The sequence below is a fragment of the Cucurbita pepo genome, chromosome LG01 (genome assembly GCF_002806865.2).
Source record: "Cucurbita pepo subsp. pepo cultivar mu-cu-16 chromosome LG01, ASM280686v2, whole genome shotgun sequence".
In the NCBI taxonomy this organism is placed as follows: domain Eukaryota; kingdom Viridiplantae; phylum Streptophyta; class Magnoliopsida; order Cucurbitales; family Cucurbitaceae; genus Cucurbita; species Cucurbita pepo.
The window spans coordinates 2,302,690-2,326,562 of NC_036638.1; the positions used below are offsets into that span (position 1 = coordinate 2,302,690).

Here is a 23,873-nt window from a genome sequence, read left to right on the forward strand (position 1 = left end):
TCAAACTAAAACTTTGTTTTTAAAAAAGCCCTGACTAAAAAACTGAAATTCTGTATTCATTAACTTCTCTTTCGTAATTTTCATTTCAACCAAAAACTAAGATAATTGTACCACAAATCCAAAATCAAGAAGGTATCACCTCAATTATAATAAAGAATTAAAATGAATTATGTATATTCACATTTGGTGTAGTGATATAATTCTTTCCTCAAAGGTCCCAAGTTTGATTCTCATAATAACCCATTTTCATTATTATTTAAGAGAAAAATATAAGCAAACAACCTAAATAAAAGATTGGGAGTATATATGGATACCGAATATGAAGTACGAATGCTTGAGCACCTAAATGTAGCAGCCAGAATCCCCACTAAGAAAATTTTCTATGTTCTGTCATCATGAAATATAAACAATATAACTCGAACAAGAAAATTTGATTATGAGTTCCAAAAAGACAAGAGGATGAGTCATAAATCAAGGGAAGATACTTATTTCATCAATCATTTAAAGGACATTTGACCATCAGTCTACCTATAAGCTTAGCAACCACCACAGAAAAAGCAGCTCTATCAACTACAAATTACTAATTTTTACTATAGATCCAACATCAAGTTCATTATAATAAAAATTATTTAAATGAATTCTAGTCATCATAACAATGTATTTAATTTAATTGTGTGATTCTCGCTTTGGGTTCGTGAGGTTCAGAGTTTGATTCTCGGAATGCCCCAAATAATTTTTACTATTTAAAACTGTAAACTTCCAAATTCCATTCAATTGTTCATAAGATCTTCCTACTTTATTGGTATTCCTCAATGATAACTGGCTACTAGACAATGTGATAAACACTACAACTAGTATTCTACCTCTAAACTTGCTAACCACCATTGAAAATCTAAATTAACCAACAACACATTAAACAAATCGGGCATTTGGTCTAGTGGTATGATTCTCGCTTTGGGTGCGAGAGGTCCCGAGTTCGATTCTCGGAATGCCCCATTAATCTTTTTTGTTTGCTACATCATTTTTCATAAGCGAACCTACCAATTGGCATCTTTTTTGTTTGCTAAATCATTTTTCATAAGCGAACCTACCAATTTTTTTTCTATTATTCATGAGATGTTTATATTTTACGGTTCATATGAAGAATGTAGACATGCAACCTAAATAAAAGACTAAGAAATTTTTTACATATAAATGAGATACCAAATGATGGAGGATGAATGCTTGAATAGGCAGCCAAAAGTGCTAGGATCCCCACTCGAAAGCATATCAAATCACGTATACCTGTAAAATTATTTGATAATGTTTCAAGAACAAATAGTTGTAGTGGTAAACTCTTAATTTGGTATGGAAGGTTCTGAGTTCAATTCTCAGAATGCCTCATGTGGCATGTGCTCATGACTTTCCTTTCACAAAATTTCATTTCAACAAAAAACCAAGTCAATTGTACCATAAATCCAAAAATCAAGAAGGTATCATCTGAATTACAATAAAGAACAAGAAATTGAATTATATATATATTCAGGCAGAACATTTGGCCTAGTGTCAGGTCCCATGTTTGATTCTTAGAATGATCCAATTTACTTTTACATCCATTCAATCATCCATAAGATTTTTATATTTTCTTATTCAAGAGAAGAGTATAAGTAACAACCTAAATAAAAGATTAGGAGTGTATATGGATACCAGATATGAAGGATGGATGCTTGAACACCTGAATGCAGCCAGCCAAGATCACCACTAGGAAACTCTTCTATTTTCACTGTCATAATGTATATAGGACAAGAAAATTTGATCATGAGTTCAAAGAAACGAGAGCAGGATAATAAATAAATCATGGGAAGTAACCCTGTATTCTATCTTATTTCATCAACCATTCAAGAACAACTGAGTACACCAAATAATTGATGTTTATACCATACGAATATTAGATTTACATCTTCTAGTAGAGCGTTATGAGTTCATTTTTTCAATGCCTCAACCCCATTTGGCCTGTGTTCATCGACTTTCTATTCATAATTTTCATTTCAACAAGAAACAACTTTCTCACAGTATTTTCAACATTTTTGTGGAATAAGTAAGGGTATGGAAATTTGTTTATATATTTATTTCTAACTCAAGTCTGATTGGTTCAGACAATGAAATGTGGCATAAGTCGACTATCATTCTAACTATAAGCTTACCAACCACCACGAAAAAGCAACTCTACCAACAACACATTAGTCAATTTTACCATGGATCTAACATCAAGAAGATAAATCTTAATCATATATATATATATATATATATATATATATATATATGATGAATTCCATTAATTGAAACAGTGCATTTGGTCTAGATGTATGATTCTTGGAATGCCCCAAACAATCTTGAATATTCAAAACTGTAAGCTTCCAAATTCCCTTCAATTATTCATAAGATCTTCATATTTCATTGTTTAAGAGAGGAATGAAAGTAAACAACCTAATAAATTGACTAGGAGTGTGTATGCACTGATACCATCAACTGGAAAGCTCATCTGGCATGTAAGAACTTCATAATTCTAATAAATAAAAATTGATCATGATTTCAGAGAGAGAGAGCACCAAATAATTCATAAATCAAAAGAAAAAACCTAAATATCCTACCTCATGAACATCTTCATTGATGCATATACAACAAAAAGATCAAATATACATCTTCATGTGTCTTAATTAAAAATTAAAATCTTGTTTTTGATAAAGGCTAGAAATTGGGCATTTGATCTAGTGGTAGATTCTCAATGGTATTAGAGGTTCTGAGTTCAGTTCAATTCTGTCATTGACTTTCTATTCATAATTTTCAGATAAACCATAAAATTATTTCTTGCTTTTTGTATATTTTCAAAAGTTATTCATATATTTATTTTTTATTCCTAAAAAATGACGGGCTACTAGCAATGAAATAAACTCTACAGGCCACCGTTATTTTATCTCTAAATCTGCCAACCACCGTTGAGAAGAAGCAGCTCGACCGATTACACATTGGTCAACTACATGAACCCAACATCAAGAACACATTCCTAGATAAAAATTATTAAATGTATTCAATATTCAAACAGGGCATTTGGTCTAGTGGTATGATTCTCGCTTTGGGTGCGAGAGGTCCCGAGTTCGATTCTCGGAATGCCCCATTCATTTTTGTTTTTTTATAATTTTCATAATTGAACTTACTAATTTCTTTCTATTATTCATGAGATCTTTAAATTTTACAGTTCATATGAAGAATGTAAGCAAGCAACCTAAATAAAAGACTACGAATTTTACATATAAACGAGATACCAAATGATGGAGGATGAGTGCTTGAATAAGCAGCCAGCTGTGCCAGGATCCCACCTGAAAGCATATCTATCATGTATAACAACATGTTTCAACTAAAAATATTTGATAATGTTTCATAGAGACAAGCACAAGATAATTCATAAATCAAGGGAGATAACTCTGTATCCTCATTTTCTCAACCATTCAAAAGAAACTTCGCTAAATACACCAAGTTTGTGTCTATAACACAAGACAGGAGTTATAATTTAAAGTCTCTTAACTAAAATTTGTTTTTTTAAAAGACATTCTTGATTAAAAAATTGAAAATCCGTATTTGATAAAGGGGGAAAAAAGGACAGTATGGAAGGTTTTGAGTTTAGTTCTTAGAACGCCTCATCTGGCATGTGCTCGTTGACTTTTCTTTCATAATTTTCATATCAACCAAAAACCAAGTCAGTGGTACCATGGATCCAAATCAAGAAGGTATCATCTAAATTACAATAAAGAATAATAAAAGAACTATGTATATACAAGCCGGGCATTTAGTTTAGTGGTATGATTCTTGCTTTGTGTGAGAGAGGTCCCAATTTTGATTCCTAGAACGACCCAATTTATTTTTACCGTTTTCAAATTAAAACTACCAAATTCCGTTCAATTATCCATGAGATCTTTATTTACTCTTCAAGAGAAGAATATACGCAAACAACCTAAATAAAAGATTAGGTGTATATGGATACCAGATATGAAGGATGGATGCTTGAAGCCTGATGCAGCTAGCCAGGATCCCCACCAGGAAGCTCTCCTACATTCTGTCATCATATCAAGGGAGGTAACCAAGCATTCTATCTTATTACATCAACCATTCAAAAGTAACTTTACCGAGTACACCAAATAATTGATGTTTATACAGCATGGGGATTAGATCAATATCATCGTATCTTCTAATTAAGGATTGAAATATTGTACTTGATATATGCAAAAATAGGGCATTTGATCGGGCAATAGATTCTTATTTTGGTAATTACCATATTACAAACGAAAGGCTCTAGTTGTTAATATAATAATTGTTTGAAACACATAGTTCCTTGGTCTCTAATGATATAACTCTTGCTAAAGGGGATAGAGAATCTGAGTTCAATCCTTGAAATAGAAGAAGGCCTTGACGTTGTTAGACTGAAGGCTCTGATATCATGTTGAGTTAAACAGACTTAACCTCAATTAGGGAGAAATAAGAGAAATGATAATAACAGAAAAAGGTATAATCGGTGAGCTCTCTTTAACAACTTTCTAAGTGAAAATATTCTGTAAAATCACATAACAAAGGTTCAGTAAGCAATCGATTGTTTTAGTTAGTGTAGCATCACTCTTAATCTACACACACACACAACTTCAATAAATCGTTCGTTCTTCGACATTTCATTCATCCTACAGCCACAAAACGAAACTACTAGATACAGCAATTAACAAAGTAACCTGATCATCAACTAATTTGAATAGAAGTCAAATTTCTACAATCACAAACATAGAACGATATACCTCAAAGACTGCCACAATCTTCCCGACGGTGAATTCAATCAATAGGACAAGTGAAGATCAAGCGTAGTAAAAAGAAAGCAACTAAACATAATCGACATAAACGCAGAGAGCTTAAGCAACTTCACCTGGTCATTTTGATCAGCAACCTTCACACATAACTGATAGTTCTTCCTGTCTGCTAGCCTGAAGCTTGCATGCGTTTCTTCTGTAAGAAATACAGCGCGCTTCACCTTCTTTGAGCTTATATTCACAAATGTTTTCCTGCATTTTCTCGACAACCAAACAGCCCCGGGAAAATTGTGGCAAACGGAGCAGAGCTGTCAATAAGTACAGAGCCACTGTGATTCCGGTGCTATTTCGTGGGCTTGATAATAATATCTCAGGCCCAATTTTGTGGCCCACTATTGATTCGGCCCAATTTTGTGGCCCACCATTGATTCGGCCCATTTAGGCCCAGCTTTTGAGTGGGTGGAAAAATTATTAACTTTAATTATCTATTACGTAAATATAGCTAAAAAGGAAATAAGACGTCCTAAAATTGAAAATAAATTAATAAAATACCAAAAATTTGAATTCTAATGGATAATTAATTATTTAACTTTTAACAATAATTATGATTATTATTATTTATGGTATAAAAAATTTAAACTTACTTAGGTAATTTTATACAAAAAAAAGAAAAAAAAAATCATATTTAGATAATGGTTGGAGGCTTATCTTGACAACACTTTTAATACGATCCACTTTGTCATTGTTACAAATTATTTGATTCAAATCGTTCATGCCATGGATGATATCCACTGCATTAAGTTTCTGTAAGAGTCTTTTATAAAATATTTAATTACTCTTTATAAATTTGTTTATTGAAAAAATTAATATTTTATAAAGTGATCCGTTTCAATTTTGAATGAATTATAAGTTTATGTGTCTACGAGGATTTGTTCTTTGATTTGCATGAGTGAGAATGAATTTTGCCGCTAATTCAATATACCTATTATTTTGGAAACTTAATCAAAATATGAAACTGATAATATAATAAGATGGAGCTGACGAGATTCGTATGAATTTTTCTAGAAAGTAGGGAAACAAAACACGAAAACAAAACATGCTTAAACGACTGGAAGTAAATTCCGGTCAAAATCCTCACCACAAACATCAGCAATGTGTTGTTTATTATTGGTTCAATTATTAGGGAGCTGGACGTTGAAGGTCTGACAAGCGGCATCTTCCAACACTCTAATGCTAACAGAAGTGGCGGATTTGGTTACAGGGTGTTGCACTGTTACATTGTAATCTCCATGGAACAACAAAGCTTCAACCAAACCTTCACCGTCGGCTGTCATTTCCAAACTGGGCGATTTCCATTCAGCAAGAAGCTTATCGACAACGTCTCCTGCTGGGGTGTTCTTGAAATTCAGATCCACAAGCGGCAAGGTAAAGAAATTCGCCGATAATGGGCCTGCAAATGTGATTATCCCCTTCACGGCAGGATGTGCGTATCCTTCTCTTAAAACTTCTTCATAGAATTGTGCCTGTTAGGGGTAGATACCAAGTTTTGTTAGTGATGTCTGGAAGGTGTTTGATGAAATGTCTGAATGAAATTGCATTGTACCTGATTTGGGCCTTCTTTATAATACACTTCTGTGATCCATATGGGGTAGCCTGTTGATCCTAGATAGTCCAATGCGGATCTCATGTATGGTAGGTTTGGTGGATCAGGGCCGAAGTTGCCCTGCAAGCCGATTCCTGCTGGAATATTTTCGTTCCCGGGATACGATAGGATTTGGAAGAGTCTCTTTCTGTAGTTAGCTGGGGTTGCTTTCTTTTCGTAATCATGTTCCATGGCATTGAATTCGTTGAGGAAAAGAAGTGGTTTCTTATCTAGTTTATGTGTTATCTTGAAGTACATTGCAGAGGCATTTTCACCAAGTTTGTCCTCGAAGAGTCTGTGGTGCACGTTTTCGTTCATGACATCCCAGTGAATAAACTCTCCGGAGTATCTCTTAACCACGGACTTGATTCTTCTATTGGCTGCTTTCATCAAATCTTTAGGGCTGAGTGACTTCACCCATTCTGGCTGATAAACGGGATCGGCCCAGAAAATGTTGTGTCCTCTGACTTTAATCCCATTACGACGGGCAAACTTAAGCATTGCATCAGGGATGGTGTAGTTTTCTTGGCCTTGTACTTTCTCATTGCTATACCACTTAAGTTCATTGGTAAAAGTGGCATAATCAAATCTTGATGCAAACCATTGTTGGTATCTTTTGCTGGAAAGGATATGGCTGTTCATTCCTGCCCCTAATGGGAAGTTTCTTTTTTTCTGGTCGAGGAAGACTTTCGCACCTGGTAGTGTACAGTTGTCTGCTTGAGTTATTTGCAGCCTCACCTTGCTTTTCCTCACCTGCAAAACTTGGTTCCATCATTCCATGTTGTAAGTGTTATTAGCGGGACCGAAGTCCCATCTTGGTTAGAGAGGAGGACGAGGGAGAAAGAAGTTGTCTCTCTTCTATGGTAACTCGTTGCCAATCATCTAGAATGATCTGCCGCTAGGTTGATTGATCAACTTTCGCTCAGGTAGAGGTCTCCACATCCTACCACTCCTATCGCCGTGAACCTCACAATTTTAAAACGCATCTGCTAAGGAGAGGTCTTCACACCCTTATAAGGAATGTTTCGTTCCCATCTTCAACTGACATGAGATCTCACAATCCATCCCCTTAGGGGTCAACGTCCTCGCTGACATATTGTTTAGCCTCACAGTTTTAAAACGCGTCGGCTAGGGAGAGGTCTCCACACCCTTATAAGGAATGTTTCGTTCCCCTCTCCAACCGATATGGGATCTCATAATCCACCCTCTAGGGGCCAGCGTCTTTACTGGCACATCGCTCAGCCTCACGGTTTTAAAACACGTCTACTACTAAGAGGTTTCCACCCCTTGTAAGGAATGCTTTGTCCCCCTCTCCAACCGATCTGAGATCTCACAACTAGTGAAACTTTTGCATTGAATTAAATGTTGTATCGACCATATTGATTTTCTTTTACTTTATACTACCTTGTTAATACTTTCTTCTTGGTGGGATCGCCATTGTTCCTTTGTAAATGGTTGCAGTGAGACATTATCAATCCAAATATCTGCTGTCGTATTTGTACTCTGTACAAACATATGAACATTTAGTACATTGCTGTGAAATAACCTTTTGATAGAGGCCAACCATATGTTCTCAACTAAATCAAACCAAGTTGGTTAGACCAAAACTTATTTACCTCAAAAAAAAGCTCAGCCTGGCCTGTAAAATTAGAGACAAAGCCACCTTTGAACAAACTCCAGCAGCCCTGCTGGGCTATGGTTTCACCAACATTACGAATCTCACCCCCTTCACTATTTCTGTATAGAACAGCCACAGGTGCGTTCCCTTCACTTAGTCGAACCCAAGCTAGAAATTTTCGAGAATTTAGTGAACTAAAGGTACATTCAACGAGTTTAGATCTGAAAAACACGAGGAATAACGAAAGAAAGATCGACACATACCAGAGAAACTATAGAGCTTTTCATATTGGAGATGAACCAACTGATAGAGACTATCCCTTGGTTGAGTCCTCTTGTGAGCTACAATGAAGGTATTGGTGTCGTTGCCTTGTTTCAACCACCCTAGCTTTATTTCTCCTCCTCCATATACTTTCCATCCTTCAGTTCCATTGTTGAACTCTGGATTCACTATGATCCCTCCTCCATGATGAACCCTCCATGGCATAGCTACACACTGTTTCATATGATATTTCTCATCATTTCGAAAAAAAATATATGTTAATTGTATACGTAGGTTAGCACGTTTTGTTCATATTTAGCAGAAAAAAAACTTGTTTTTTCATCGACCAACTTCTACAAAAAGTTCTGTAAATCTTAAGCTACACTTACCTCAGCTGTTGCAGAATAGTCATAAGAGAAACCTTGGATGGTTATGAACTTCCCTGAATTGTTCAGAAAATCAATTTTGTTAACTCAAATTGATGAAAAACGAACTTGTTAGTGTTATATTATGTGACAATAAAGAGGAAAAAACCTGAAAATATCAAAATGAAGGGAAGAAAAAAGAGGGTGAGAGCTCTGAAAATGTTCATCTCTTTCAGAAATGAACTGAAGAACAAAGTTGGGTATGAGAAGCAATGTTTGTTTTGGTCACTCTAATGAAAAATCCCCCCATGATATTCAACATATAACCTTGTATTTTGTTAAATAATTTATGGAGATTTGATTCGTTGCCTTTTTTAGAAATAGTGTATTTTCTTTGTTAAGCATTGTTTATTAAATTGTATCGTTCTTATCTACTTACATCGTTATTTACGGTACTGATTAATTGTGGTTGTTGATTCGCAAATTTGAATATAACGTATGTACTTGACTTGTATATGCGTAATCGACACCATTTGTTTGATGAAAAAAGAGCTTATTTTCGTATTAGTGTGATGTTTGTTCCCATTCTTTTAATAGTTAGACTGAGAGGGGATCGACTAACCATGCTTGAGTTCAAGAGTTAGTTCAGTTAACTTGCATGGTTGGGATCGTAGAGATCCACCCCAAACGAGGTAGGGAATGGGGAAGATTTTTTGTAAAATATTTTTTGATTTTTTAAGATATATATATATATTTTTAATAGAAATTATATTGAAAAGTAGAAATTATCTATTAAAAAATTACTTGAAATAGAATATATATATTTTAGTTCGGGCAAAAATTTTCATTTATTTTTATAGAATCGGGGCGGAGATTCTCCACAGGAAATTTTGTGAGGATGAAGAAAAACGTCTTTGCCCTCGTCCCACCCATCGACATCTCTACTCATGTTTGGAGTGATGTGATTGGCCAAAATTTTCGTTTATTAAAGGTCCAAATGACCCTATGCGTAGTTTAGTTAGCAAGAGCTAGTTCGGCCTCAATCAAGCTCGACTTGAGCCAATTTTTCTCTAGGCCTATTTCTACTTCAAGTCTCCGTGCTTAGGTCGTTTCCTTCTTCTCGAGATAGTTAGATGATTCAAATCTACTCATAACCGTCGCAATTTATGATATATTATGAAATATATAATTTTGAATAATTAGCCATGCATCCCTTCTTAATTTTGATGGAGCAACCATGGAAGGGAAAAAGGAATTATTTAAAATGGGATTATTTATATTTATATTTAAAGTAATTATTTTATGATAATCGCTATTTTGTTATTTAAAATCCTATCTGTTAATTAACTTTAATTACATATATATTTCCAACTTTGTCTTTAAATGAATATTGCAGTTAATAAATAATAATATTTCCAACTTTGTCTACAAATGAATATTGCAATTAATAAATAATAATAACGTGATTAAAAAGTAAATAAATATGCATTGACGATTCACAATTAACCCATTGACATATTTGTATTAATTATATTTTAACAAAAATAAATATATAAAAGTTAATTTATTGCCGTTGTTTATTAAAATTAGGGATGTTAAAAAAAATCGGATGATCCAAAAAAATCAATCAACCCAACCTAATTCATATGGTTTGGATTTAAATAAACGAAAACTTGGTGGTTCATGAGTTCTGTAAAATAAAATTGGTTAAATTCGAATTTATTGTTAATGTAAATATATATTTTTATTTATAATTATATAAATATATATTTATTTTACGTCAGGATTATTTTTTATTATTTATTCTCTATAAATTTTAAAAAATAATTTTTAACTATTTAAAATATATTAACTTTTAATTTTTTTTTATTAATATATAGACGAAAATAGACGGAAAATAGACTTGTAGTATTTTTATTTAGTTAAATTATTATTTAACTACAATTGGTTCAATTATTGCTGAGTTGGACATTGAAGGTCTGATAAGCGGCATCTTCAGATACTCTAATGCTAACAGAAGTGGCGGATTTGTTTCCAGGGTGCTGCACTGTTACATTGTAATCTCCATGGAACAACAAAGCTTCAACAAAACCTTCACCATCGGTTGTAATTTCCAAGCTGGGCGATTTCCATTCAGCAAGAAGCTTATCGACAACGTCTCCTGCTGGGGTGTTCTTGAAATTTAGATCCACAAGCGGCAGGGTCGTGAAATTCGCCGATAATGGGCCTGCAAATGTGATTATGCCCTTCACTGCAGGATGTGCGTATCCTTCTCTTAGAACTTCCTCATAGTATTGTGCCTGTTAGGGGAAGATACCAAGTTTTGTTAGTTATGTCTGGAAGGTGTTTGATGAAATGCTTGAAAGAAATTTCTTTGTACCTGATTTGGAGTTTTGCGATAAAACACTTCTGTGATCCATATGGGGTAGCCTGTTGATCCTAGATAGTCCAATGCGGATCTCATGTATGGTAGGTTTGGCGGATCAGGGCCGAAGTTGCCCTGCAAGCCGATTCCTGCTGGAATATTTTTGTTCCCGGGATATGATAGGATTTGGAAGAGTTTCTTTCTTACGTTAGCCGGGGTTGCTGTCGTTTTATTACCACGTTCCATGGTATTGTATTCATTCACGAAAAGAAGTGTCTTACTGTCAAGTTTATGTGCTGTGTTGAAGTACTCTGCTGAGGCATTTTCACCGAGTTTGTCCTCAAAGTATCTGAAGTGTACATTTTCATTCATGACGTCCCAGTGGATAAACTTACCAGAATATCTCTTAACCACGGAGTTGATTCTTTTTTCTGCTGCTATCTTCAAATCTGCAGGGGAGAGTGACTTGACCCATTGTGGCTGAAACTTGGGATTGTCCCAGAAAATGTTGTGTCCTCTTACTGAAATACCATGTTGATTGGCAAACTCAAGCATCGCATCAGGGATGGTGTAGTTCTCTTTGCCTGGTTCTATCTCAGTGCTATACCACTTAAGTTCATTTGTAAAAGTGGCATAAGAAAATCTTGATGCAAACCAATCTTGGTATTCTTTGCTGGAGAGAATGTGGTGGTTCATTCCTGCCCCAAATGGGAAGTTTGGTTTTTTCTGGTCGAGGAAGACTTTTGCACCTGCTAGTTTACTGTTGTCTGCTCGAGTTATTTGCAGCCTCACCTTGCTTTTCCTCACCTGCAAAATGTGTTTCCATCATTCCGTATACGTGTTAATTCTGGGATCGAAGTTCCACCTTGGCTAGAGGGGTGGGAACTCATGAGTTTATAAGTGGATGGAGATACAATTATTTGAAGGAACATCTCTATGGCCTGTTAGGAATCATGGACTTCCACAATGGTATGATATTGTCCACTTTGAGCATAATCTCTCATGGCTTTGTTTTGGGTTTTCCCAAAAGACCAAAAAACCTCATACTTATGGACATGTATTCCTTATTTATAAACCCATGATCATTCCCTAAATTAGCCATTGTGGGACTCCCTCCCAACAATCCTCAACATGGCCTTTTATTGAGAAGATTATGAAGGTTGTGACTAAGATCTTACATTGGCTAAGAAGGAAGAAGATCAAGAGTTTGTAAGGTCAGTATTTCGAGACTTTTGAATCGAATCTTAAAAGTAAATTCATGTGACTTCAAGTTCAAAGTAGATGATATCTTACGAACGAAGAGCTGATTGTCCTAACAATATGGAGACACATTCAAAGGTTATACCAATTTCTTTCTTTATATTACCTTGTTAATGCTTCTGTCTTGGTGGGATCGCCATTGCTCCTTTGTAAATGGTTGCAGTGAGACATTATCGATCCAAATTTCTGCTGATGTATTTTCACTCTGTATAAACAAAAGCAAAACAAGTTATGGGCATTTAGTACATTGAGTTCTGAATGGAGCATGAATTTGAAAAAGATTTGCTTGAATGTTGCAGCATACTCTAGTGGCCAACCACGTACTCTACTAAATCAAGCCAAGTTGGTGAAAGCAAAAGTTATTCACCTCAAAAAAGACCTCCGCATGGCCTGTGAAATCAGAGACAATGCCACCTTTGAGCAAACTCCAGCAGCCCTGCTTGGCTCTGGTTTCACCACCATGAAGAATCCGACCACCTTTACTATTTCTGAATAGAACAGCGACAGGTGCGCTTCCTTCACTTAGTCGAACCCAAGCTGTTTATTTTATAGCATGTTTCTGATTAGACGGTGTATGATTTACGAGCATTAAATTTTATATTTAGAAATCACGTGTAGATCTAAAAGCTTAAGCTGATAAATTATGCGTAGATCAATAGCTAGTAGTAATAAAGAACACGAGAGAAGGAAAGAAAGATCGACCCATACCAGAGAAACTATAGAGCTTTCCATGTCGGAGATGAACCAACTGATAGAGACTATCCCTTGGGTGAGCCCTCTTGTGAGCTACAATGAACGTATTGATATCGTCGTCTTGTTTCAATGACCCTTGCTTTATTTCATCTCCTCCAAACATTTTCCACCCTTCAATTCCATTGTTGAACTCTGGATTCACTATGATCCCTCCTCCATGATGAACCCTCCTTGGCTTCGCTAGACACTGTTTCATATAATATTTCTCATAATTTCGAAAAAAAAAATATATGTTAATTGTTTACTTAGGTTAGCACGTTTTGTTCGTGTTTAGCAGAAAAAAACTCATTTTCTCATCACCAACACAAACTACAAGTTCGGTAAATCTTAAGCTACACTTACCTCAGTTGTTGCAGAATAGTCATAAGAGAAACCTCGGATGGTTATGAACTTCCCTGAATTGTTCAGAAAATCAATTTTGTTGACTCAAATTGATGAAAAAACGAACTTATTAGTGTTATATTATGTGACAATAAAGAGGAAAAAACCTGAAAGTATCAAAATGAAGGGAAGAAAAAATAGGGTGAGAGCTCTGAAAATGTTCATCTCTTTGAGAAATGAACTGAAGAACAAAGTTGGGTATGAGCAGCAATGTTTGTTTTGGTCACTCTAATGAAAAATCCCCCCATGATATATACAACATAACCTTAACCTTGTATTTGTTAAAAAATTATGGAGGTTTGATTTGTTGACTTTTTCAGAAATAGTGTATTTTTTTTGCTGAGTTTTCCTAAATTATGTTGAGGTTAAATCTACATATCATCGTTTCTTAAATTGTACCGTTCTTATCTATTTACATCTTTATTTACAATACTGATTAATTGTGGTTGTTGATCCACAAATTTGAATATAACGTATGTAGTTGACTTGTATATGCTTAACCGACACCGTTTGTTTGATAGAAAAAGGGCTTGTTTTCGTACTAGTGTGATGTTTGTTCCCATTCTTTTAATAGTTAGATTGAGAGGGGATCGAATTGACCTTTTGAATTATTACGGGTCAGAGGGAAATCTAACCATGCTTAAGTTCAAGATGAAGAGTTAGTTCATATAACTCGCAGAGTTGAGAGGGTAGAGATCCACCCCAAACTAAGTAGGGAATGAGGGAAGAAGTAGTGAGAAACCCAATTAGCTAAACTGGGTTGGGAGAGAGATTACATTCCCGATTTGCCCCTTGAAATTTTAAAAATTATGTTAAACATTACTATATTATTTTTTTGTGAAATATTTTTTTTGATTTTTTAAGATATTTTTCCTTTTTTAATAGAAATTATATTGAAAAATAGAATTTATCTATTAAAAAATTACTTGAAAAAGAATATATATATATACTTTTTTTTTTCGTCCCCCAAAATTTTTCATTTATTTTTATAGAACCAGGGCAAAGATTCTCCACGTGGAATTTTGCGAGGATGAAGAAAAACTTCTTTGCCCTCGTCTCACCCCATCGACATTTCTACTCATGTTTGGAGTGATGTGATTGGCCAAAATTTTCGTTTATTAAAGGTACAAATGGCCATATGCATAGTCTAGTTAGTAAGAGCTAGTTCAGCCTCAACCAAACTCGACTCAATCCAATTTATCCCTAGGTCTATTTCTACTTCAAAGTTTCCGTGCTTGAGTCGTTCCTTTTATTTCGAGATAGTTATGGATTCAAATCTACTTATAACTATGGCCATTTATGATAAATTATGAAAGGTATAATATTATATAATTAGCCCTGCATTCCTTCCTAATTTTGATGGATCACCAATGGAAGGTAAAAGGGAATTATTTTTATTTATATTTAAAGAAACTATTTTGTTATTTAAAATCATATCTGTTAATTTATTTTAATTACATATATTTCCAACATTGTCTTTAAATGAATATTGTAGTGAATAAATAATAATAACGTGATACATTGTCTTTAAATGAATATTGTAGTGAATAAATAATAATAACGTGATACATTGTCTTTAAATGAATATTGTAGTGAATAAATAATAATAACGTGATACATTGTCTTTAAATGAATATTGTAGTGAATAAATAATAATAACGTGATACATTGTCTTTAAATGAATATTGTAGTGAATAAATAATAATAACGTGATACATTGTCTTTAAATGAATATTGTAGTGAATAAATAATAATAACGTGATACATTGTCTTTAAATGAATATTGTAGTGAATAAATAATAATAACGTGATTAAAAAATGGTTGTTCTTACCATTCACCATTAACATATTTTAACAAAAATAAATAAATAAATAAATAAAAATTAATTTATTGTGATGGCTTAATTAAAATTCAATTTTTGTTAAACTCAAACGATCCGAATTTATGGTTAATGTTAAATATATTTTTTTATTTACAACTATATAAATATATATTTATTTTACGTATTATTTTTTATTATTTATTTTCTATAAATTTTTAAAAATAATTTTTAATTATTTAAAATATATTAACTTTTAATTTTTTTTTAATTAATATATATGCGAAAATAGACCCATGGTATTTTTATTTAGTTAAATTAATTATTGCTGAGTTGGACATTGAAGGTCTGATAAGCGGCATCTTCAGACACTCTAATGCTAACAGACGTGGCGGATTTGTTTCCAGGGTGCTGCACTGTTACATTGTAATCTCCATGGAACAACAAAGCTTCAACGAAACCTTCGCCATCGGCTGTAATTTCCAAGCTGGGTGATTTCCATTCAGCAAGAAGCTTATCGACAACGTCTCCTGCTGGGGTGTTCTTGAAATTCAGATCCACAAGCGGCAGGGTAGTGAAATTCGCCGATAATGGGCCTGCAAATGTGATTATGCCCTTCACTGCAGGATGTGCGTATCCTTCTCTTAGAACTTCCTCATAGTATTGTGCCTGTTAGGGGAAGATACCAAGTTTTGTTAGTTATGTCTGGAAGGTGTTTGATGAAATGCTTGAAAGAAATTGCGTTGTACCTGATTTGGAGTTTTGTAATAAAACACTTCTGTGATCCATATGGGGTAGCCTGTTGATCCTAGATAGTCCAATGCGGATCTCATGTATGGTAGGTTTGGCGGATCAGGGCCGAAGTTGCCCTGCAAGCCGATTCCTGCTGGAATATTTTCATTCCCGGGATATGATAGGATTTGGAAGAGTTTCTTTCTTACGTTAGCCGGGGTTGCTGTCGTTTCACTAGCATGTTCCATGGTATTGTATTCATTCACGAAAAGAAGTGTCTTACTGTCAAGTTTATGTGCTGTGTTGAAGTACTCTGCTGAGGCATTTTCACCGAGTTTGTCCTCAAAGTATCTGAAGTGTACATTTTCATTCATGACGTCCCAGTGGATAAACTTACCAGAATATCTCTTAACCACGGAGTTGATTCTTTTTTCTGCTGCTATCTTCAAATCTGCAGGGGAGAGTGACTTGACCCATTGTGGCTGAAACTTGGGATTGTCCCAGAAAATGTTGTGTCCTCTTACTGAAATACCATGTTGATTGGCAAACTCAAGCATCGCATCAGGGATGGTGTAGTTCTCTTTGCCTGGTTCTATCTCAGTGCTATACCACTTAAGTTCATTTGTAAAAGTGGCATAAGAAAATCTTGATGCAAACCAATCTTGGTATTCTTTGCTGGAGAGAATGTGGTGGTTCATTCCTGCCCCAAATGGGAAGTTTGGTTTTTTCTGGTCGAGGAAGACTTTTGCACCTGCTAGTTTACTGTTGTCTGCTTGAGTTATTTGCAGCCTCACCTTGCTTTTCCTCACCTGCAAAACGCGTTTCCATCATTCCGTATACGTGATAATTCTGGGACGGAAGTTCCACCTTGGCTATAGAGGTGGTAACTCACGAGTTTATAAGTGGATGGAGATACAATTATTTGACAGAACATCTCTATGACCTGTTAGGAATCACGGACCTCCACAATGGTATTATATTGTCCACTTTGAGCATAAACTCTCATGACTTTATTTTGGGCTTCCCCAAAAGACCTGTATTCCTTACTTATAAACCTATGATCTTTCCCTAAATTAGCCAATGTGAGACTCCCTCCCAACAATCCTCAACATAGCCTTTTATCGAGAAGATTATGAAGGTTGTGACTAAGATCTTCCATTGGCTAAGAAGGAAGAAGATCAAGAGTTTGTAAGGTCCGTATTTTCAGTCTTTTTCATCGAATCTTAAAAGTAAATTCGTGTAATTTTAAGTTCAAAGTAGATGATATCATACGAAAAAAGAGCCGATTGTCCTAACAATATGGAGACACATTCAAAGGTTATACCAATTTCTTTCATTCTTTCTTTCCTTACATTACCTCGTTAATGCTTCTGTCTTGGTGGGATCGCCATTGCTCCTTTGTAAATGGTTGCAGTGAGACATTATCGATCCAAATTTCTGCTGATGTATTTTCACTCTGTATAAACAAAAGCAAAACAAGTTATGGGCATTTAGTACATTGAGTTCTGAATGGAGCATGAATTTGAAAAAGATTTGCTTGAATGTTGCAGCATACTCTAGTGGCCAACCACGTACTCTACTAAATCAAGCCAAGTTGGTGAAAGCAAAAGTTATTCACCTCAAAAAAGACCTCCGCATGGCCTGTGAAATCAGAGACAATGCCACCTTTGAGCAAACTCCAGCAGCCCTGCTTGGCTCTGGTTTCACCACCATGAAGAATCTGACCATCTTTACTGTTTCTGAATAGAACAGCGACAGGTGCGCTTCCTTCACTTAGTCGAACCCAAGCTGTTTATTTCATAGCATGTTTCTGATTAGACGGTGTATGATTTAAGAGCATTAAATTTTATATTCAGAAATTGCACATAAATGCTTTTAAGCTGATAAATTACGCGTAGATCAATAGCTAGTAGTAATAAAGAACTCGAGAGAAGGAAAGAAAGTTCGACCCATACCAGAGAAACTATAGAGCTTTCCATGTTGGAGATGAACCAACTGATAGAGACTATCCCTTGGGTGCGCCCTCTTGTGAGCTACAATGAAGCTATTGATTTGGTTGTCTTGTTTCAAAGACCCTTGCTTTATTTCGCCTCCTCCAAACACTTTCCACCCTTCAATTCCATTGTTGAACTCTGGATTCAATATGATCCCTCCTCCATTACGAACTCCTCTTGGCTTCACCAGACACTGTTTTATAGATATTTCTCAACTTTAGCAAAAAAATGTATCTTTATCATTATATACTTATGTTAGCAAATTTTGTTCATATTTGTAACCAGCCGTAGAACGTTTAATTATAGAATTCAAAAGCGAAACCAACTTCAAATTCTAAGATCTTGAGCTACACTTACCTCGGTTGTTTCATAATAATTATAGGAAGTTTTTTAATTATAGAATTCAAAAGCGAAACCAACTTCAAATTCTAAGATCTTGAGCTACACTTACCTCAGTTGTTGCATAATAATCATAGGAAAAACTTCGGACGGTTATGAACTTTCCTGAATATCTCTCAAAACCAATTTTGTTAACTCAAATGAATGATTAAAGAAAATCAGTGCTAATTTATGTAACAGTAAGAGGAAAAAAAAACCTGAAAATATCAAAATGAAGGGAAGAAAAAAGAGGCTGAGAGCTCTGGAAATGTTCATCACTTTGAGATGACAACTGAAGAACAAAGTTGCCTTTGAAAGCAATGTTTGTTTTGGTGACTGTACTGACAAATTCCCCATATTATATATTAATTCAATTTTTGGATTTATTATTATCTTATGGAAATATTTGACTTTTTAGAATTTTTGGTATCTTTCTTTTCTCAGATTTTTCTAAATTATGATTGGTTAACCATTTTAAGTTTCTTTAGATGAATTACATTATCATCCTTTTACGTTGTTGTTTGTATGATTGTTAGAGTGTGGTAATTTCTAATAAACTTTGATACTCATTAAGGAAAAATCTTGTGTTATATGATTTTGGTGTAGTAGATTTTATAGGAATGATGAAAAATATATATATTTTAAGAGCTCAATTTTATGAAAATATTGATAGAAACGTTAATGATTCAGTTGAGAATTTTATTCCATGTAGTCCACGTTGTGCATAGGAGAAGTTTTTATTGCCAAGTTGAGATAGCTCATCTTTTGCTGATTCAAATACCATGTTTTATATTTGTTGTACTAAAAAAAATTACAAAAATATATAGTTTACTTGTAATATAATTGGAACATTATTGTAAATAAAATGTTTTTGTGTTTCTAATTAATCTTGGTTAAATTATATATTTAGTCGTTCTTAAAACTTGTAAGTTTGTGTATATTTAATCTCTGACCTTAAAAAAGTGTTTGAAATTTGTCACATGAACATTCAATTGTGTGTTAGTATACTGGATATTCGAGGTTTTTAAATTGAATTGATTTAATTGAAGTTTATATAATGGAACTAGTTCAACTTTCAATCTTATAATCTTATATCTAGAAATACATGTATTTTAAAAGGCCATTTTCTATTTAGATTAAAAGGTCATTTTAGAAGTGTTATTTTACAATACACTTCAATATGAATGTGGTTGAAGTCTATATACAAAATAAGTCTTAGTTCTATTATAGAAACAAGATTGTCACATCAAGGCTAAAAACATGTTGCTTACGTACCCGAATAATTGTTAACTCCCCCTTCCGTATAGTCGACGCATAATCCCACTTATCTCGAGGATCAAATAATTAGGTTGAAAGATGGAAAAGGTGCAATCAAAGAAGCATAGAGGAGAATCACATGCTAAGCATTGATGTGTGGAGAGATGGGTGACTTCCAACTAAGGGCACCATCCCATTCCCAATCTCTTAACACAATACTCATTTTGGTTGGAAAAGTGGTACAACATTGAGAGTGAGTGAGTGGTGATAGCAATCACTCCACTTACAAGTTTACATAGGCATGACGTATCTTTATAGGTTCGATATCCTTGATATCTGTTATTAGTCGAAGTGCACACAAGCTGACCCGTGCACTCATCGTATACTCATTTGTATAGAACATTCAACCACGTTTCAAACAACTCTACATCACACAAACCAAAGAGAAAAAAATAGCAAAATAGCAAAATGAATTGATCTATCATCACATGCAACCTTTTTCAGACAACGTTCTATGTCAAACCTTCATTCCTATCTGTATTCAGAGAAAGAAGAGGTCAAAGGAGTAGCAAACTAGACGTAACAAAGACAAGAAGCAAAGCCAAAACTTTAGTTAAAGTGGATTTGCTCTAAAACAGAGTGAAAATTTGAACCAAAACTTCAGTTGTTGAGGCCCCTTATTCATTGTGTTCTGAGTTAAGCCTTCAGGAAGCCCTTCTGCTCAAGGTAACTCATCACTTTATCTGCCATGTCGCATGGGGAACCTCCATTGTGTTTCAGTACAATCTGAAACCCAACAAGTGCGTTAGTACATCGAACTTTCAAATATCTAAAACGTTCTTAAGACTTCTAATTCCGTGTCTAATAGAATCTTAAACTTCCAACTTAGTTAACAATGAATTCTAAAGAATGTCGAGTAAGTTTTGATCTACCAGACAATCAAATATCTATTAGTTGCAAAGTTGAAAGTTCAGAGATTAATTATGAACTTTTTGAAGATCCGGGGCCTATAAGAACTAAACTTATAATTTAACCCGAGAATCATTCGCCAAGTAGTAGAAGCATTTATCTTTTGCAAGTTGTTCTAAAATGTTCCATTTTTCACTAGACAGTGTAATTACCTCACAATTCAATGGTACTTCATATGGATCATCAATACCGGTAAAGCCTGCAAACATATGAGATTTTGTTCAGTCAATGGATGAACTATGATAATTCTGAGCATATTTAAGCCTATTTGATATCAATTAACTCTAAGTAAGATGATAACAAATCGCAGTAACCTTTGATCTTCCCCGCCCGTGCAAGCTTATACAGTCCCTTCGTATCTCGTGCTTCACAAATTTCAAGAGGAACATCCATGAACACCTGTATATTTTTAGTATATTTTTGTCATATATGTTTCCGAGGCGAGGCGAGGTAGAATAGAAGTCCACTCAAAATCGATGGTATGCGTAAATTTAGAAATACCTCAATAAAGTATCCATCAGGTAAAATGGCACGACAGGCATCTCGATCCCTTCGATATGGAGAGATCAAACTAGCAATACAAATAACTCCAGCGTCTGCGAACAGTTTCGCAACCTCACCTAGTTTATGGAAGAGGTATAATTAGGAATCATGAACAGCCAAATCCAAAGTGTTGTAAATGAACAGAACTTCCCGAACAGGACTTACCAACCCTCCTTATGTTCTCCGCACGATCTTCGGCTTTAAATCCAAGGTCACGATTCAAGCCATGCCTAACATTGTCCCCATCAAGAATATAAGCCAACTTTCCCATTTTGTATAAGCTTTTAGTCAAGGCACAAGCCACAGAGCTCTTCCCTGCAAGTTAGCTAAAATTGGGTCAGGTTGAAAAAGTCTCAAACCCAATTTATATATTTCAAGCCAACATTTTTTACTATCTATTTCACTAAATCTTTTCAAACATAACCTGAAAAGTCAAAATCAATCGGACTCATATATTTCATGGTTGGGTTTCGTCTATTATCCAAAAGGAACAAGGATAATTTTGGTTAGATGTGAGATCCCACGTCGGTCGGAGAGAGAAACGAAACATTCCTTATAAGGACGTAGAAACCTCTCCCTAGCATACGCGTTTTAAAACCGTGAAGCTGGCGACTATACGTAACGAGCCAAAGCAGACAATATCTGTTAGCGATGGGCTTGGGCTATATTACAAATGAATCAGAGCCAGACACCGGACGGTGTGCCAGTGAGGACACTGGCCCCCAAGGGAGGTGGATTGTGAGATCCCACATCGGTCGGAGAGGGAAACGGATCATTCCTTATAAGGGTGTGGAAACCTCTCCCTAGTAGACGCATTTTCAAACCATGAGCGGACAATATCTATTAGCGGTGGGCTTGGGTTGTTACAAATGGTATCAGAGCCAGACATCAGGCGGTGTGCCAGCAAAGACGCTGGCCCCAAGAGGAGTGGATTGTGAGATCCCACATTGGTTGGAGAGGGAAACGAATCATTCCTTATAAGGGCGTGAAAACTTCTCCCTAGTAGACGCATTTTAAAACCATGAGCGAACAATATCTATTAGCGGTGGACTTGGGTTGTTACAAATGGTATCAGAGCCAGACATCAGGCGGTGTGCCAGCAAAGACGCCAAGAGGGGTGGATTGTGAGATCCCACATCAGTTGGAGAGGGAAACGAATCATTCCTTATAAGAGCGTGAAAACCTCTCCCTAGTAGACGCATTTTAAAACCATGAGCAGACAATATCTATTAGCGGTGGGCTTGGGTTGTTACATCAGAACAAACGTACAACCCAAAAAATCTATCAAAGAACAAACCCAGCCAAACCAATGAATACCCAAAACTCCAAGACTAATTTCATTTGAATACAATCTAAACGATGATTAATAGATAATAACAACTAAGGTGTAAAAGCAGAAGGAAAAGGTTAGACAAACCTGAGCCACTGAGCCCTGTGATCCATATGACACATCCTTTCTGGTTGAGAAGGCTCTGTCTTTCAACATTTCCTATTGAACATTCATGCCACTTGATATTGGTAGAATTTCCTACTGTCGACAACACTCCAGCATTTTTCCCTGATTGAAAAGCATCTTAGTAATCTTGACAGCTTAAACTAAGACAAGAATCTCACACAAACAAGAACATAATCAGACACCACCACTATATGAGCTTATATCAACATAGAAACAATTCAAACGTTCTGCAACTAAATCAGCGTTTCAAAGAGTTCTACATAAGAATATAGCTAAGATCGACATAGATACAAACATAAGGTTCTTGCTATTCCAATATCTTGTTTGTGCTATCTAATGAATCAAGCAAGACAGCCATAACACCAGAAACATCAATGAGATGGTTCAGAAAACAAGACAAATATTCTGATTCAACCAAAATCAAGTCCCTGAATCAAGATTATACCAACAACAGACATCAAAATTGAAGCAATACCAGAGTTTCCAGCATGTCCATTGCCCAAGGTAGCATCTAAATCAATCTCGCATTCACTCTTACCCAAACCATCGACCTTCCCATTAACAATCACCGCCCTCGAACCCTTTTTCTCAGCCCCATCACAAACAACCACCATTGATTTGAAGCTAATCCCATTGGAAAACCTTGCAAACCCAAACGCCGATGGCGGCGAGAATGATTTGTGGCGGAGCGGCGGCGGCGGCACACATCCCGGAAACGAAATTCCCCCAGTCGAAACCATATCTCACATGCATTTCAAAACGGAAACACCATAGACTCAAAAATAAATAGAAAAGAGTAAAAACAAATCGATTAAGGAAATCAAGGGCAAATGGAATGCCATAATTGGTCGAATGGCGGAGAGGCTATCCTGTTCTTGTCCGCCATAATAATTAATGACCGGTGGAAAAAAAATTCACGACCCCTTTTGGCGTCAACCCTCGTTTTGAACCTTTGATTTTGATTCTTCTTCTTCTTCTTCCCTGAAATTTATGAACTGTACAAGAAATATACGGAACCAGAGCCGAAGCCGCGGAGCGTGCGAAACGGCGAGCCGTCCGGTGAAGAAGAACAAAGAGCGACGTCGTTTAGGGTCCCGCGAAAAACAACTTGGTGAATTAACGCAATAAATACGTGAAAGCTGTCGCTGAATGCACCCGACACGACGTGGAATTTATTATTAATTTTTTTAGTTCGATGAAAATTTAAAATTATTAAATTACTTTATATAAAATAAAGACTGACCTAAAAAACT

At 35.4% G+C, this 23,873-nt stretch overlaps 3 protein-coding genes, 3 long non-coding RNA genes and 2 other non-coding genes across 10 annotated transcripts; 3 read left to right on the plus strand and 5 right to left on the minus strand.

The window, feature by feature from the left end:
• Positions 1-264: 264 nt before the first annotated feature.
• On the minus strand, positions 265-5,103 carry LOC111809768. 2 transcript variants are annotated; one of them, XR_002817300.1, is made up of 6 exons: positions 4,943-5,103; positions 4,019-4,090; positions 3,303-3,356; positions 1,687-1,762; positions 1,204-1,284; positions 265-387 (listed from the first exon to the last, which is right to left on the minus strand). It is a non-coding gene; the product is annotated as an uncharacterized LOC111809768 (long non-coding RNA). The 2 variants fall into 2 exon arrangements; XR_002817299.1 differs by lacking the exon at positions 265-387 and having other exon boundaries at positions 1,025-1,284.
• On the plus strand, positions 924-995 carry TRNAP-UGG. The gene has a single exon. It is a non-coding gene; the product is annotated as a tRNA-Pro (tRNA).
• Positions 3,082-3,153, plus strand: TRNAP-UGG. Its single transcript has one exon. It is a non-coding gene; the product is annotated as a tRNA-Pro (tRNA).
• Positions 5,104-7,763: 2,660 nt separating the features above from the next.
• Positions 7,764-8,555, minus strand: LOC111804367. The gene is made up of 3 exons (XR_002816508.1): positions 8,350-8,555; positions 8,085-8,254; positions 7,764-7,971 (listed from the first exon to the last, which is right to left on the minus strand). It is a non-coding gene; the product is annotated as an uncharacterized LOC111804367 (long non-coding RNA).
• A 2,071-nt stretch (positions 8,556-10,626) lies between these two features.
• LOC111804360 (anti-sigma-I factor RsgI6-like) lies at positions 10,627-13,663 on the minus strand. Its single transcript, XM_023689130.1, has 7 exons — positions 13,579-13,663; positions 13,433-13,485; positions 13,046-13,277; positions 12,705-12,874; positions 12,444-12,542; positions 11,093-11,884; positions 10,627-11,012 (listed from the first exon to the last, which is right to left on the minus strand). Exons 1-7 carry the CDS (start codon positions 13,634-13,636, stop codon positions 10,662-10,664), a joined length of 1,755 nt encoding a protein of 584 aa, XP_023544898.1. The 5' UTR covers positions 13,637-13,663; the 3' UTR covers positions 10,627-10,661.
• On the plus strand, positions 11,892-13,642 carry LOC111804371. 2 transcript variants are annotated; one of them, XR_002816510.1, is made up of 3 exons: positions 11,892-12,415; positions 12,637-12,844; positions 13,447-13,642. It is a non-coding gene; the product is annotated as an uncharacterized LOC111804371 (long non-coding RNA). The 2 variants fall into 2 exon arrangements; XR_002816509.1 differs by having other exon boundaries at positions 11,892-12,291.
• Positions 13,664-15,570: 1,907 nt separating the features above from the next.
• On the minus strand, positions 15,571-18,790 carry LOC111804350 (anti-sigma-I factor RsgI6-like). The gene is made up of 7 exons (XM_023689118.1): positions 18,614-18,790; positions 18,469-18,521; positions 17,979-18,210; positions 17,642-17,811; positions 17,381-17,479; positions 16,041-16,832; positions 15,571-15,960 (listed from the first exon to the last, which is right to left on the minus strand). The coding sequence occupies exons 1-7, from the start codon at positions 18,750-18,752 to the stop codon at positions 15,610-15,612; spliced, it is 1,836 nt and encodes a 611-aa protein (XP_023544886.1). The 5' UTR covers positions 18,753-18,790; the 3' UTR covers positions 15,571-15,609.
• A 1,305-nt stretch (positions 18,791-20,095) lies between these two features.
• LOC111779279 (adenylyl-sulfate kinase 3-like) lies at positions 20,096-23,739 on the minus strand. Its single transcript, XM_023659399.1, has 7 exons — positions 23,096-23,739; positions 22,582-22,722; positions 21,330-21,479; positions 21,123-21,241; positions 20,936-21,020; positions 20,774-20,820; positions 20,096-20,438 (listed from the first exon to the last, which is right to left on the minus strand). The coding sequence occupies exons 1-7, from the start codon at positions 23,358-23,360 to the stop codon at positions 20,349-20,351; spliced, it is 897 nt and encodes a 298-aa protein (XP_023515167.1). The 5' UTR covers positions 23,361-23,739; the 3' UTR covers positions 20,096-20,348.
• Between the last annotated feature and the right edge of the window lie 134 nt (positions 23,740-23,873).

What these genes read in the sequence shown, in the direction of transcription:
- LOC111804360 (XM_023689130.1), bottom strand. Translation starts at nt 13,636, where the DNA reads ATGAACATTTTCAGAGCTCTCACCCTATTTTTTCTTCCCTTCATTTTG. An exon ending in ACTATTCTGCAACAACTGAG is followed by an intron (nt 13,278 to 13,432) that starts GTAAGTGTAGCT and finishes TATATGAAACAG; the next exon opens with TGTCTAGCGAAGCCAAGGAG. An exon ending in AAGACAGAAGCATTAACAAG is followed by an intron (nt 11,885 to 12,443) that starts GTAATATAAAGA and finishes CACATTTTGCAG; the next exon opens with GTGAGGAAAAGCAAGGTGAG.
- LOC111779279 (XM_023659399.1), bottom strand. Translation starts at nt 23,360, where the DNA reads ATGGTTTCGACTGGGGGAATTTCGTTTCCGGGATGTGTGCCGCCGCCG. An exon ending in GGAGAACATAAGGAGGGTTG is followed by an intron (nt 21,242 to 21,329) that starts GTAAGTCCTGTT and finishes TCCATAAACTAG; the next exon opens with GTGAGGTTGCGAAACTGTTC. An exon ending in ACGGGCGGGGAAGATCAAAG is followed by an intron (nt 20,821 to 20,935) that starts GTTACTGCGATT and finishes ATATGTTTGCAG; the next exon opens with GCTTTACCGGTATTGATGAT.
- LOC111804350 (XM_023689118.1), bottom strand. Translation starts at nt 18,752, where the DNA reads ATGGGGAATTTGTCAGTACAGTCACCAAAACAAACATTGCTTTCAAAG. An exon ending in CTTCATTTTGATATTTTCAG is followed by an intron (nt 18,522 to 18,613) that starts GTTTTTTTTTCC and finishes AGAGATATTCAG; the next exon opens with GAAAGTTCATAACCGTCCGA. An exon ending in AAGACAGAAGCATTAACGAG is followed by an intron (nt 16,833 to 17,380) that starts GTAATGTAAGGA and finishes CGCGTTTTGCAG; the next exon opens with GTGAGGAAAAGCAAGGTGAG.